This window comes from Musca autumnalis, unplaced genomic scaffold, assembly GCF_047663935.1.
Source record: "Musca autumnalis isolate F117 unplaced genomic scaffold, ASM4766393v1 scaffold_1, whole genome shotgun sequence".
NCBI lineage: Eukaryota > Metazoa > Arthropoda > Insecta > Diptera > Muscidae > Musca > Musca autumnalis.
In genome coordinates this window covers 197,187,577-197,201,038 of record NW_027411644.1, presented here as the reverse complement: position 1 = coordinate 197,201,038, position 13,462 = coordinate 197,187,577, and the positions used below count along the sequence as shown (strand labels likewise).

At 34.6% G+C, this 13,462-nt stretch overlaps 3 protein-coding genes across 4 annotated transcripts; 2 read left to right on the top strand and 1 right to left on the bottom strand.

Annotated features, from left to right (window-relative positions):
- Window positions 1-1,333: 1,333 nt before the first annotated feature.
- Window positions 1,334-2,661, top strand: RpS20 (ribosomal protein S20). The gene is made up of 4 exons (XM_073963947.1): window positions 1,334-1,514; window positions 1,682-1,837; window positions 2,103-2,192; window positions 2,471-2,661. The coding sequence occupies exons 1-4, from the start codon at window positions 1,512-1,514 to the stop codon at window positions 2,582-2,584; spliced, it is 363 nt and encodes a 120-aa protein (XP_073820048.1). The 5' UTR covers window positions 1,334-1,511; the 3' UTR covers window positions 2,585-2,661.
- A 1,437-nt stretch (window positions 2,662-4,098) lies between these two features.
- On the bottom strand, window positions 4,099-5,291 carry LOC141391031 (calmodulin-like protein 4). Its single transcript, XM_073963946.1, has 4 exons — window positions 5,127-5,291; window positions 4,958-4,988; window positions 4,453-4,766; window positions 4,099-4,382 (listed from the first exon to the last, which is right to left on the bottom strand). Exons 1-4 carry the CDS (start codon window positions 5,127-5,129, stop codon window positions 4,281-4,283), a joined length of 450 nt encoding a protein of 149 aa, XP_073820047.1. The 5' UTR covers window positions 5,130-5,291; the 3' UTR covers window positions 4,099-4,280.
- Window positions 5,292-6,543: 1,252 nt separating this feature from the next.
- LOC141388931 (uncharacterized) lies at window positions 6,544-13,150 on the top strand. Of its 2 annotated transcripts, none has more exons than XM_073959701.1 (5): window positions 6,544-6,823; window positions 6,912-7,025; window positions 7,101-7,324; window positions 10,364-10,512; window positions 11,919-13,150. In XM_073959701.1, exons 1-5 carry the CDS (start codon window positions 6,740-6,742, stop codon window positions 12,140-12,142), a joined length of 795 nt encoding a protein of 264 aa, XP_073815802.1. In that variant the 5' UTR covers window positions 6,544-6,739; the 3' UTR covers window positions 12,143-13,150. The 2 variants fall into 2 exon arrangements, with proteins under 2 accessions (XP_073815802.1, XP_073815803.1); XM_073959702.1 differs by having other exon boundaries at window positions 6,571-6,823; window positions 12,774-13,150.
- The last annotated feature ends 312 nt before the right edge of the window (window positions 13,151-13,462 follow it).

The following is a 13,462-nucleotide window of genomic DNA, read 5'->3' as shown; positions in this document are numbered from 1 at the left end:
TGTTGTTTTTCAAAAAACTTGGCTTCACTTACGCTTTTTTCATGTGGTTGTTGTACCGCAACGCTCAACGCACCGTATGTGCCGAGCGCTTTAAAGTTAAACATAATTTAACTGTTTTGGGACAACGCATGTCCATGTTATGTTTAACTTTAATGCGTCAGCCACATTGTTCTTTTTCAAAAAACCTGACATCACTCACACTTTTTTCATGTGGTTGTTGTACCGCGACGCTCAACGCATCGTATGTGCCGAGCGCTTTAAAGTTAAACATAATTTAACTGTTTTGGGACAACGCTTGTCCCAACGTGTCACTAAACGGACCGTATGTGCCGAGGGCTTCACGAACAAACTGACAATTGCCGCAAGGAAAATTGCCTAATATAAATATGGACATTGGAACTCAACGACAACGACGCCTATGTTAAGCCCTAAACACATCCAACGTTTGAGTTAAGTTTTGTGTCATTTCTGGTAAATGAATAAAAGACAAAATGCTGCCAAGTTTAAATTTTTCTTTATTCTTCTACCAGAAATGACACAAAATTTTACTCATACGTTGGACGTGTTTTCAGCTTTAGGGCAAAACCTATAATTTTGCGTGTTGCGTGTGTGTTTAAAAAAACAAAAAACATGGATTTCAATTTGAAATACATACATATATTTTGTTTCTGTTTTTCGAACGCACCCGCAACACGCAAAGTTATAGGTTTTGCCCTAACTTGAAATTTTTACTAGGCGTTTACACAAGACAGGCTGTCTGCAAATACAACTCTGATTTACTAACACATACATACATTTGTCGGCTGTCTCCCAGCTCTCCATAATTTTTTCACAGACAGTCGGGTTAACAAATTTTTGACAATTATGTAAAAATAAGTGAGATAAGAATTGAAATTTGTTGAAAACAAAAGAACATGAACAAAAACAAAATATGTGAACGGCAAACAAAAAGAAATCGATGATTTTCATTCATAATTTTAATATTGTTTTTGCAGTTGTTGGGACGCCTACGTCACACAGGCAAGTTTTGCTTTTTTGACAATCAATACATGTACTTAACTGTCCTGTTATGTGTAAACGCAGGGTATGGGTTAGTAAATTAGAGTTGTATTTGAAGACAAATTGTCTGGTGTAAACGCCTAGTAAAAACATATCGTTGCTCTGTTCCTTTACGTGCCTGAGGTTACCATTTCTTAACATTTTTAACCTGCAAAGCGTTCCTTTACTTTAAAAAGCATACAATTTATATGAGATCAGTTTACCACTTTTACCATTTTTTGCCACTGTTACCATTTTTAAAAGTAAAGGAACAGACCACGTGTAAGACAACGAAGCCTTCCATTGTTTAAAATTAACGCCGTTAAACAAAATTGTATCGGCTTCCTACTGTCTGTTCAAGCAAAAACTCGTCCATTTCGTTTTTTACTGTGTGACTGGCTAGAAGAACTCTGGTTCAGCGCTGCTCAAAATAAATAAAAGATTTGAATACCTCGACCAGATTTCTATATAAAATGGTAACTATCAAGACCAAGCAAACCAAATTGTTGGTACAAAATCAAACATAAAAAACCTATTTGTTTATATTGGTAAATATGCGAATTTTTATGTTAATTTTTTTACACGTGTCCCCTGCAACAATATCTAACCTAACCTCAAATTTTTTTCTTTCTATTGCTCATAGGCTGCTACTGGCAAAGATATTGAAAAGCCCCAAGGTGCTGATTCCTCCTCGGTTCATCGCATCCGTATCACTTTGACTTCCAGGAATGTACGTTCTTTGGAAAATGTCTGCCGTGATTTGATCAATGGCGCCAAGAACCAAAACTTGCGTGTCAAGGTAAGTCCCAACATCCTTCCATCCACCATTTGATTGTTAGTTGTGCTATGCATTTACCTGGAGGTTTTGTTTCTTTAAAGAACTTAATCTAGTCATATTAAATGCTATAAAAATCTTGACTTGAATTGGACATTAATTCCAGTTTATTTTTTCGCGAATTGGAAGTATTTTTATGATTCAAGTTACAAACAACTACAATAAAGATAATGAAAATCCGAGAAGAAGAGAACCAATAAATTATTGATTGTTTTTTATCCTCTTTCAGGGCCCCGTACGCATGCCAACCAAGACTTTGCGCATCACCACCCGTAAGACTCCTTGTGGTGAAGGTTCCAAGACTTGGGATCGTTTCCAGGTAAGCTAATACAAAGTTTATTATGATGGAATTTTTGGCAAATCTGATATCGGCCTTAGTATATTAAGTCTTTTGACTTTAATTGTTTATCTTTGGCCAGTATCTATGTGATTTGCTTAGATCAAACGAACTCTCATAGTCCCTTTGGAAGATTTCTCGACTTCCTTATGGCTCTCCGAGTTTTACAAACTAAATACCAATGTCGTTTTATTTGTATTATATTGGAGGACTTCTTCATTTGTATCATATTGTATTTTTTTTGTTTTCTTCTGTTTTAGATGAGAATCCACAAGCGTATCATCGATTTGCATTCTCCCTCTGAGATCGTCAAGAAGATCACCTCCATCAACATTGAACCTGGCGTAGAAGTTGAGGTCACCATTGCCAACTAAACACCTGTTGTACATCAGCAACGATGTATCAAACACAAGAAACATTCTTTTTTTAATAAAAGAACTACAATTTAAAATATTGCGTTTCATTTAATTAGAAGCAAGGTTGTGGGTGTGTCCACTAACCTTTTTATTACAATTTAAGGCAATGTTTATATTATAGCCTTTTGCAGGGTTAACCTTCTTAATGGGGATTTATTTGAAGTATACGCAAAGGAATTGACATTTGAAACCGAGTGGGTTTCTTAAATCCTGTTATATATAAACGTACTATAAGAGTAGGAAAGTCAGTCTATAGACTGATGAATACAATATGGAAGTTATTCTGAATGAAAACGGTCATTCAAATTAAAAGAAAATGTGAAAACATTCACCGGCAGTTTTCAGTTAGAATAACCCCCTGATCTTGGCTATGCTTCGTGCTAACTAACCTGTACGCTGTTGTCAATCTTTTTCCAGGTGAAATTGAGGCGTCTGTGCACCATCCCCAATGTAATTGACCCAAAACTACTTTGATTTTTAGAGGAATCTCATATTTTTCACCTGCGATGGATAGAGGATTATGTCTGTGGGACTTATACAGCCTGATAATGAATGTCAACTCCCCGTGAGTTTTGTTACTCTGTCAATGCAAATTAAAGGAGGGAGTGAGACAATTCACGGGGAGTTGTTGTTCATGATTGGGCTAACTTTCTCTCCTTACTGCAAAACATTTCTCGAGCAATTAAAGGCTCTTCGGAAGAAGCGTGTTCTCGTTAAAAACCGAGGATAAGCTGTACTGATGCGTCATCATTTTCTCTTGTGTGGTGTCGAACTAATCGAAGCCATTGCAGTTTTCCAGAAAAAAAAGGGCTAGCTGCATCTGGACAGGAGATTGAAATTGCTTCGATTAAGAGGAAACTCTTTGGATCCAGATCAACATGGTACCAATATAGCCTTGTTTATCTTTCAAAACAAACAAAAATTAGGGGTATTTCTGGAACTTTGAAGGCCCATCCATAACATTTGAAGAATGTTTGTATATCGTTATAATAATCATGGTCTCGAATGCTATCGACGGTAGATTTGTCAAAAAGATCCGCGATCAGGTCTTAAACCTGCATTCCCGCATTTCTTCGAATCACTAAGCGTAAAATTTTAGTGTACTGGTGGAATGTTGGTGTAGAAACGTAAAATATGTTCGATCGTGCATTATTTCAGTTATCCGGTTCTGTATCTAGACTCAATAATTCTGCAATATGGTCTGGTTGCATCCATTATGTGTTTGTGTTTATGGCGGATAAAGTATAAAGTGATTCGGTCTGCTAATAACAACGGTTACATAAAAATGATGAGACACCAGAGATATAATGAGTTGCTCAGTGAACATTTCTAAAAATCTTATTGCACTACTGTGTGTTACAGGTACGCCGCTTCAAAGTGTACGTAGAACTCTCAATAGAAACTTCAACAACTCGTAATACAAGTTTTTCCATTTCAAGTCCTCAAGTTAGTAGTTTGACATATAATGTATATTTTTATTTTTCGTTTGCAATATGTTTTTATTGTTATAAATAAGAAAAATACGTTGTATAAATAGTAAAATGTTTTAAATTAAGTACAAATACTTTAATGTACGACATAAAAGCTACAATTTGTTTAAATAATAGCTGCAATAGCTTAGAATTTGTATAGTAGACATTGGATATTTGTGCATTCAATAATAATCTGGAACAGGAGCACAAGCTATTTTAACAAAATCAGCATAACGTACCATGCTGTTGTTACCAACATTGGCCTCACGGAAAATGTTGTCAACCTTTAATGAAAACAAGAGAATGTTGTTAAAAATCATAACTCAATTTTCTAAAAAAAAACATACAACTCACCTCTCTAACCGATAAACCTTCACCCCATGTCTGTAATAAATTACGCAATTGGCGTGCTGGAATTAAACCAGTATTGTGTGTATCTGAAGCTTTAAAGGCAGCAATTACTTCTTCCGGTAGATTTTCTTTCTGTTGATGTTGATGCATGATTTCCAAGAAATCAGCAAAACTCATTTTACCATTTTTCTTTTTCAAATAACCCACTAGCTCCTGTATTGTAGGGGATAAACCCAATGATCTCATAATGACGGTCAGTTCATCAAGGGTAGTGATTTGTCCAGAACGAGCAAAGAGATAGAAACACTCGCGGAATTCTAAAACAAAAGCATAATGTTAAATGCATAGAAATTAGTTCAACTGCGAAGACCAATAAACAGGTGACGCTAGCTACACCATACACCATATCGCAATGATGTCGTTAACTTTCACCTGTTACCATATTCATCCAAACAAATTTGGTATACTATACCAATTTTAATTGTAAAATTGTTTTTCCCTAACTTACCATCAATGTCTTGTTCCTTGAAATAACGGGCCTAAAAAACATTAAATACAAAAACAAATTTGTTGTAAATGATAATATTTATCTGTTGCATTTAACAATAAGATTTCAATAACAGAGATAAAAAAAAATAATTCTTCACTCTTTGTTATGTCGGGAAAAACAAACGTACCATTATTTTATATTATAATAAAGAATTAGTTAAGGAAAAATTAAACAAAACCAATTTAACAGTTTAATAAACGAAAGAAAAATAAAATAAACACAATTTATACGGGAAAAGAGAAAAACAGTCAACGATAATAATTATCAATTGGGTATGTTCAGTGTATGACACATTAAGTTGGAAACTGAACACTACATAACGGAATTATTAGAAATGTAAAGTATAGTAAATTAGTTTTTTTGTGTACGTAAGTGTAGGGTAAATGTAAACCGTTTGTACAAAATGTAATGTCGAATTTTAATTTGAGCCGCATTACATCTCGGCAAAATGTTCAATGCCAAAGATGCTATTCAAGCATGGGTGCAAGTGAAATGGTATGTCATTTTTAACATCTTCACTTATTTTTTAACAGGAGCGAGGCATCTTTAACAACCCTTTGCCATGGCATCTTTATCAACCCTTTGGCATTTCATCTTATAGAATAGCATTTTCACGATCCCTTTGGCATGTCGCTTTACCAACCAACTATGTCATAACCACCCAAACCCCCCAAGGCAAGTCAGGGAGGATTATCGAGGTCTGGAAAGAAAGGTCCAGATCATGGTGGAATAATAAGGTGTAACGCCAAAAACAGCTGATCTTCATACCAGTTGTCAAAATGCATTATTGTGAATAAAATCACATACATAAGGTAAACAAGCAATTCACAGTAATGTGTTATTGTGAACAATTTTGATGTTTGGTATGATTTTATGTAACACCTTCTTATTCCACCATGGTCCAGAGATATAAAAGGGAACCCCTAGATCAACGTTCTTATCAGGCAGGTTTGAGAGATATTCACACTGATGCGGTCTCTGAGGCTCTAGAAGTCTATAGTGTGAATATCGTCCTCGAAGATCATCCACCACCCGTGGCAGCGGAAAGGAAACAGCTGCCAAGGCAAACGAGGATCGTGTTGGCACAACTAAGATCTGGGTGGCGCAGCCGCCTCAATTCTTAGTGGGTCAAATTGATGGCACACGGAATATCTGCCCAGCATGTGGCACCGGTCCGCATACTACGCAGCACTGTTTAATTTCCAGCCAACCTGACTCCACTCTAACTTTGGACTGATCTTATTCAGGTGGCGTCCTTTCTGAACTTGGAGCTGGAGGCAGAGCCGAATCAATAAAATGAAGACATACGCATATATGTATATTGTATTTGTATGTATGTAGAAGCTACAACAACATGTGTTTTTGGAATTTACGTTATTTATTAGACAGATATTCTATGGAATTGAAAACTTTAATGACGCATGTTTTATGGAAACTTAAATAAATAGTAAACTGGAATTAAAAAAAAAATTCCTTTGTAATTACGTTAAATTAATTACTACCTTCCGTCTTTCTAACTCACTAATCCATGTTAACACTAATTCGTAACGCGAATTAACTGAACATACCCCAAAATAAAGAAAGATCTGTGTAGACGTGTTTGTTTGTTTTATTTGTTTTTGTATTCGTGGGATACGTGTCAGTAGAAGTATTTTTTATAGACTAGCAGATTGTGCCAAAGGGATCGCTAAAATTTTTTTTAAATATCGTTTTAAAATATCCCACGAACACTCCGTAATAATGTTAAAAATAATAATAGCTCTAGCTCTGATTATTGGGGCTAGTGCCCAGAGAGTTGTTCCAGGTGTGAACCCGCAACACTATGTAAGCAATGAAGAAAATTAATACAAAATACTTAATCTTTTAAAAAGTAACATGTGTTAAATAACGCAATTTGTTTTGTTTAATTTAGCAACAACAACCTGTGCAACATCAGCAACACCCACAGCATCCACCACAATATCAACAACAGCAACAGCAGGTACATCCCAATCATTTACCACCAAATGTTAATCCACAGCACTATGTAAGTTAAATGTCTTGTTTTTTGGAGTTTGAGCTATTCCATACTAATGGTAAAAATTTGATTGATTCAATTTAGCAACCACAGCAGCAAGTCCAATACCAACAGGTACCGGTGCAACAACAACAAGTCCATATGCAACAACCTGTTCAACAAGTACCCGTTCAGCAAGTACCAGTTCAACAAGTTCCAGTGCATCAACAACAGCAAGTGCCTGTTCAACAAGTTCCTCAAGGCCATGGTGGTCATCACGCTAATCACGGCCAAGTTTTAAATGCTGCTAATATTCAGCATGAGAGAGAGTAAGTTCAAAATTGGTGTTAATGTAATTATGCCCGTGTTGTGGTTGATTCGTAAGGTTATAGCGTAAATAATAGTAGATAATGTAGAGCCAATATCTAAAATTTTGTAAGAAACGTTAAACGATTCCAAAGAAAACCGCTTAAAAAGCTTATGATAAGTTTCAGACCCTTTACTTTACTGTTCGTAATCCATGGGAATCCAACTATATCTACTGAAAATGTATACTTCCTGTGACTGGTTGATATCGGCCCTAAATTTGCGAAAAAAAAAAATGGAATCAACAAATTAAAAATTCTCTATCAAAACTTTGTGTTTCGTTAAAGCGGAATTTTTTCGCTTTGTCAGTATTTGTAGACAGCAAACCCATAACCGGAACTAAATCTGGCAAATGATACCTACCATTCTTAAAAACATCCCCGTTGTCATTTCCTGTAAAATTAAAATTAGGTTAAAAATTAAAAATAATTTAAGTAAAAATCCAATGTGCGGTTTTGCAAATAGATTATATTTCGCCCAAGCACACTACAGCACGCGTTTATCAATAATATACATATATAGATTTTTTTATAAAACAATTAGCCAACATTATCAGTGGAAAGATAAGTCATAAGACAATAACACATCACTTTTTAGTCCAATATAATCAATGCCATTGACATTTGCAGTCCGGGGGAATACCAAAAATATATGGTCTGTTCCAGTACTGCAAGAATCTACTAATTTTTACTATTTTTTCATAAAAGAAAAATTGTTATCGGAGTAAAAAATAGTAGCTTCTTGCAGGTTCTGGAACAGAGCAATAGTTTTGTATTCCTATTAGACACGTCACCTTTTTACTACGAGATATTTATGGATATTTTCTTCGACTCAGTAAAATTTTGTCTAATTTGATTTTGATTTCATTAGGTTTGTCCTTGTACTTTCTCAGTAAATATTACTCAGTAACTTCTTTTTAGAGAGTTAAGCATTTTATACTCTTTCAAAGGAATAAATTAAAAAAGTAAAAAGACAACATTCAGTAAAAATTTTCAATTTGATTAATATTTACGATTATGATATTTGAATATTTTAATCTTTTGACAACTGCCTAAAGCTACAAAATGTTACTGAACAAAATTCCTTCAGTAAAAATTATAAGTTCTCAGTAATAAAAAATTCAAAACAAGTTTCTCAATTCATTCTCTTTTACTGAACATTTGTGTAAAAAAAACAACATTCAGTAATAATTATTACAAATTATCGAGTACGCAGACACACTTATTGTAACTTTTACCATTTAATGTCCCTTAATTTGTTCGTCCTAACGACTTATGTATATGATCTTGATTGAGAGGTACTACGTATGTATATCGATGCACCCTTTACTATAGATTTTTCTTTAACAATGGACTTCTAGTCCAGTAAATATAAACATTTTTTATACCCTCAACATTTATTATAACGAGGGTATATTCAGTTTCATACGAGCAAAATGTGCCTCATCGAAATAATGGTTTTAGACCCCAAGTATGTTTGGACGAAATATGTTTCAGACAATTGGGAGTTGATTTAGCCATGTCCGCCCGTCTGTCTGTCTGCCTTGCTGGCGGGAACGCACGAACGGATCAACCGATTCGGTCCGATTGGCGTTCGTAATATTTTGTCTAAACTTATTTTATGTTCGAAGATGGGTTATATCGGTGCACTCCTTCCGAACATCCCCCACAAACGTTCGGAAAATGCGCACTTTGGTCTTAAAGACTTTTGGCATTACTATGTATGAACAAAAAATAAAAAAAATAAAATTTGGTCCCACACAAAATTTCGGAAAAGTTCAGTTTACGAGCTACTTTCCGATTGCTTTGATTTTTATTGTAACAACTTGTATTCACTGCCCCCTTACGACGGTACAAGTTTCATCAGGTGCAAGTCCATACTTCTTGAGAAAATATGTAAACTCCTTCGGGTACGTCCCACACAAATATTGGAAAAAAATGCAGTTTACGGTCTTCTCTCGAATCACTTTTATCTTTGTTGTAACAATTTGCATTCGCTGCCACCATTACGATGATACCGGTTTTTTTAGGGGCAAGTCCATATTTCCTGAAAAAATAGCCCCAAAGCTATAAAAAACCCCTGGGCACTATCGGTGCGCAACCTCCATTTCCTTTTGAAATGTATATATACCGATTATATTCCTTATGGTCATTTTTACAGCGAAATTATATTTTTCTTGTGCAAGTCCATGCTTCCTGACATAGTGGTCCAAAAGCTCTATGTTATACGATGACCTAATAAAATGACTGGAAAGCGCGATATCTATCGGAAGGAGTGTTTCCCAAAATAAGGACCACTTCCAAAAGGGACTACATCGGTAGATTCCTTTAGGTACCTTCTCCGCAAAACTTTTGAGCTTAATCCAAATCCATATTCGTACGTCCAAAAGGGCCACAACATTCTGGAAACCCCCAAAATACAAAATTTTCGGCGAAAAGGATTTTCTTTTTTTAATTTATTTAATTGTTGTCTTATTAGGACGAAGGGCTGTCTTATTTGTGAGAGTTTTTTATTTAATTGAATTAATTGAGCTCATCATGACCTAAGGAGGATTTTTGTTGTGTGGCCGGTATTCGACCTGTCTAGACCGATGTAGTCCATGTCCGAACTTCATTTAAGTTTAGAAGAAATATTCCGATGTACAGGGGTTTTGAACCAAACCGGCAACTTCCTTCGAGAATTATCGTGTTAACCAGTTAGATGGAATGACTCCCAAAATGGACTACGTCGGCCCATTCCTTCAAGCACATCTACGCGTCACTTTTGATCTGCAAACCAAATATATTTTTTATCGGCAAGTTTATCTGCGTAGTCGGTATTAGATTTTGTATTGGCAATAAATGAAAGATTCAGTTCACATAGGCTGAGGGTACATCTCTGTCGGCAAAGCCGACTGATACTTTTTTTTTCTCAGTCAAATTTATTTTTATTAATTATGTTATTTCAGAATTTTTACCTTTGAATAACTAACTTATTTTTTAAATATTTCTTATTATTTTCAGACACATTCAAGAACATTTGCACGTACCGATCGATACTAGCAAAATGTCCGAAGCTGAATTACAGTTCCATTATTTTAAAATGCACGATTCCGATAATAACAATAAATTGGACGGTTGTGAATTAATTAAATCCCTTATTCATTGGCATGGTAAGACAAGATTTTTATGGTGGTATGTCTTAAAAGTCTTTGGAAATTGTGATTCGTTTTTTAACTTTCAAAGAAAGCATTAGGAGACAATTTTGTTGCACTAAGAGCGTATAGTGCTATAATAAGCGTGGGGTTCCGTTCAGAAGTCCTACCTCTAGAGTATAATAACGAGATTTTCAAAAAAGGAAATACGAAATTTTAGGAACATTCACAGAAAATAATGAAAATGGATTTATCAAAGATTTCTAGACAAAGTGGACAATAGACATGGCATCTAAGCGGACAAACCTTGGTGGTTCTTAATGTTTACTGGAGGACAATAAACGTGGACTTTTAAAGGAGAATTCCAAAATTGTATGTCTTATTATTTTAAGCAGCATCCAAAGACGACAATAAAAGTGAGTTTTTAAAGGATTTTAGGGTCCAATTAGTATTTTAAAACTATTCGAACAGCATCCAAATATAAAGTATTCTGGGAGTATCTAAAGAGAGTAGTAAGAGTATCCTTGGAGTATCGAAAAGCACTAAATGGTTAATTCTTTATTGTTTCTAGGACCATCCTCCATAGGGGTGCTTACAGGGGTCATCCCTGCACTTGCAGTGGAAACTTTGCTGATAAGAAATTCCCTCTTAGCTATGTGAAGATAGTTCCATTCAAACTTCCTCACAAACTTGAGGTGCTTTATTCCCTTTCGCTGATGATTTTTGATCATTATTTATGTACCGACTGCAGTATACATCCCAACAGCTCTAGATTCGTGGGTGCGTACGGGTAGTTGAATAGATGCTGAGTGTCGTGAGGGCTTTGTTGGCAGGAGAACAATACATCCTCGCGCTTGCCTTGGAAGAAGCCGCTTACTATCCACCTGTTGATGGACGGTAACGGTTAGCCAACGTCTAGAGAGGAGCATAGCGACCAATGACCATAAAGTCCCCTGCAATTCAAAGTGTTGGGTTTGGCAAATTGAATGAAAAATAAATTTATTGCTTCCTTGAAAGTTGTACTAAAAAACGACATCACAATTTCGAAGGACTTCGTAATAAATGTTTCCACTTTTTTTGTTCGAATATCATTTATAATGGCACACAAATAAAGTAGCTTTTTTAATATCAAATATTATTAAACATTTTGTAATTTGTAATTGTTGTGGTCTTCTTTTTTTACTTTCATATTATTCCACAATACGCATTTAATATTCATCACTTTTACATTTCATTCAATATTTTCACGCATATTTGCAAATCTGTGCGCTTATGTGTGTGTTTACGCATCCATCATCCATTTGGGGCCACAACCTGAAATGCATCTCTAAAAATGGTGTTTTGGTGAATCATAAAAAATTGGTTTACGGTGGATTTAATTATCATTAACAACAACAACAAACCATAATAATGCCTTCGCATAGAACAAGGAAGCAAGGAAGGTCATCATGATGGTCAACAGCCTCATGTGGAGGAGAAAATTTTCACAGATGAAGAACTGGTAGCTTTAATTGATCCCATCTTACAAATGGATGATTCATCGAAAGATGGTTACATAGATTACCCTGAATTTATGAGGGCCCAACAGAAATCGCAACAGCAACAACAACAACAGCAGCAGCAACAAGCACAATCTGGTGGCCATTAGTGTTGTTTTAATATTTTTTTAATTTTATTATTTTTTAATAATTAGCAATTTTCCTTTTAGCTGTGTGGAATATTAATTGGATTCCTTTTTCTAAAGAATCTCTAAAATGTATAAGTTTTTCTCACTGTATCTCTCTCAATCACTCTCTCTATTTTTGTTGACAAAACAATTCCAAATTGGCATCTCCATTTTTACGAACAATTATTGTTTTCTTTTTTTTAAGATTTTTTTTTTAATTACTTTACTATGAAATAAGTTAGAGTAGATTCTTCCCCGTTAAAACAAACAAACAAAAATGACTGATTATAAAAACAAAGCTCAGTTTGAAGAAGAAATTTATAAAAAAAGCAAAAATATGCAAAACAGCATTGCAAAAAAACGAACAAAATTATGAACATGCAAAAGAACAGGAGTAAAACAATAAATTACATTTTAATACAAATAAACTGCAACATAGATTTTAATTGGTTAATTTGAATCCCAATAACATTCTTACATTATTTTTTGTGCGGTTGTGGTTGGTCAACTGTAGCTTGTTTTTTTGTCTTTTCATATAAAGTGATTCAAAAAAAAAAAACGTATTTTTTATTTACTCACATTTCCATGCCTACCTTTTAACATGCGTTTTTAGCTGATGAAGCGAAGCAAAAAGAAAAGAAAGGCGGAACCGGCGAAAAGAATGAAGGCACTACCTACACCGATGACAATTTGGCCGATATTATTGATTATGTCCTGAGTACTATGGATCTAAACAAGGATGGTTATGTTGACTATCAGGAATATCGTCAAAGCGAAGAAGGCTCTGCCAAGGGCACTAAGCAGTAATAATTTTAATCCAATACCTGACATAGTGCCAACTGTTTTTTTTTATTTTTTTAAATTATAATTTTCATTAATTCGCTGTTAAGTTTGTTGTTCGCTTCAATTTCAATTTATTTGTTAAAAAACATGACATTTTATACTTTTTTATACTACAATAAAAAAAATTAATAAAATAATTTCCTTAAATGTTATATCCTTTTTTTTATTTATAATGTACTTCGGGAAATGGCGAAATGAGATATGAACGCAAATGGATCACTTTCAAGAAAAGCATTTCGTCACAAAAGGAAAAGGATTTCGTCACAAATCCTTTCAGTTCTCCTGTAATATTGTGTGGAAACTTTGCCAGAAAAAAAGGAAATAAGTCGTCTTTGATTTTTAATGGTTAACAAAGAATTTATAGCCCGATAATACAACTCTTAAGAATCATACCAAAAGATAAAGGACAAAATAATAAAAATGGAAACTCCATTATTCCTTAATTTTGCATAGCAATGT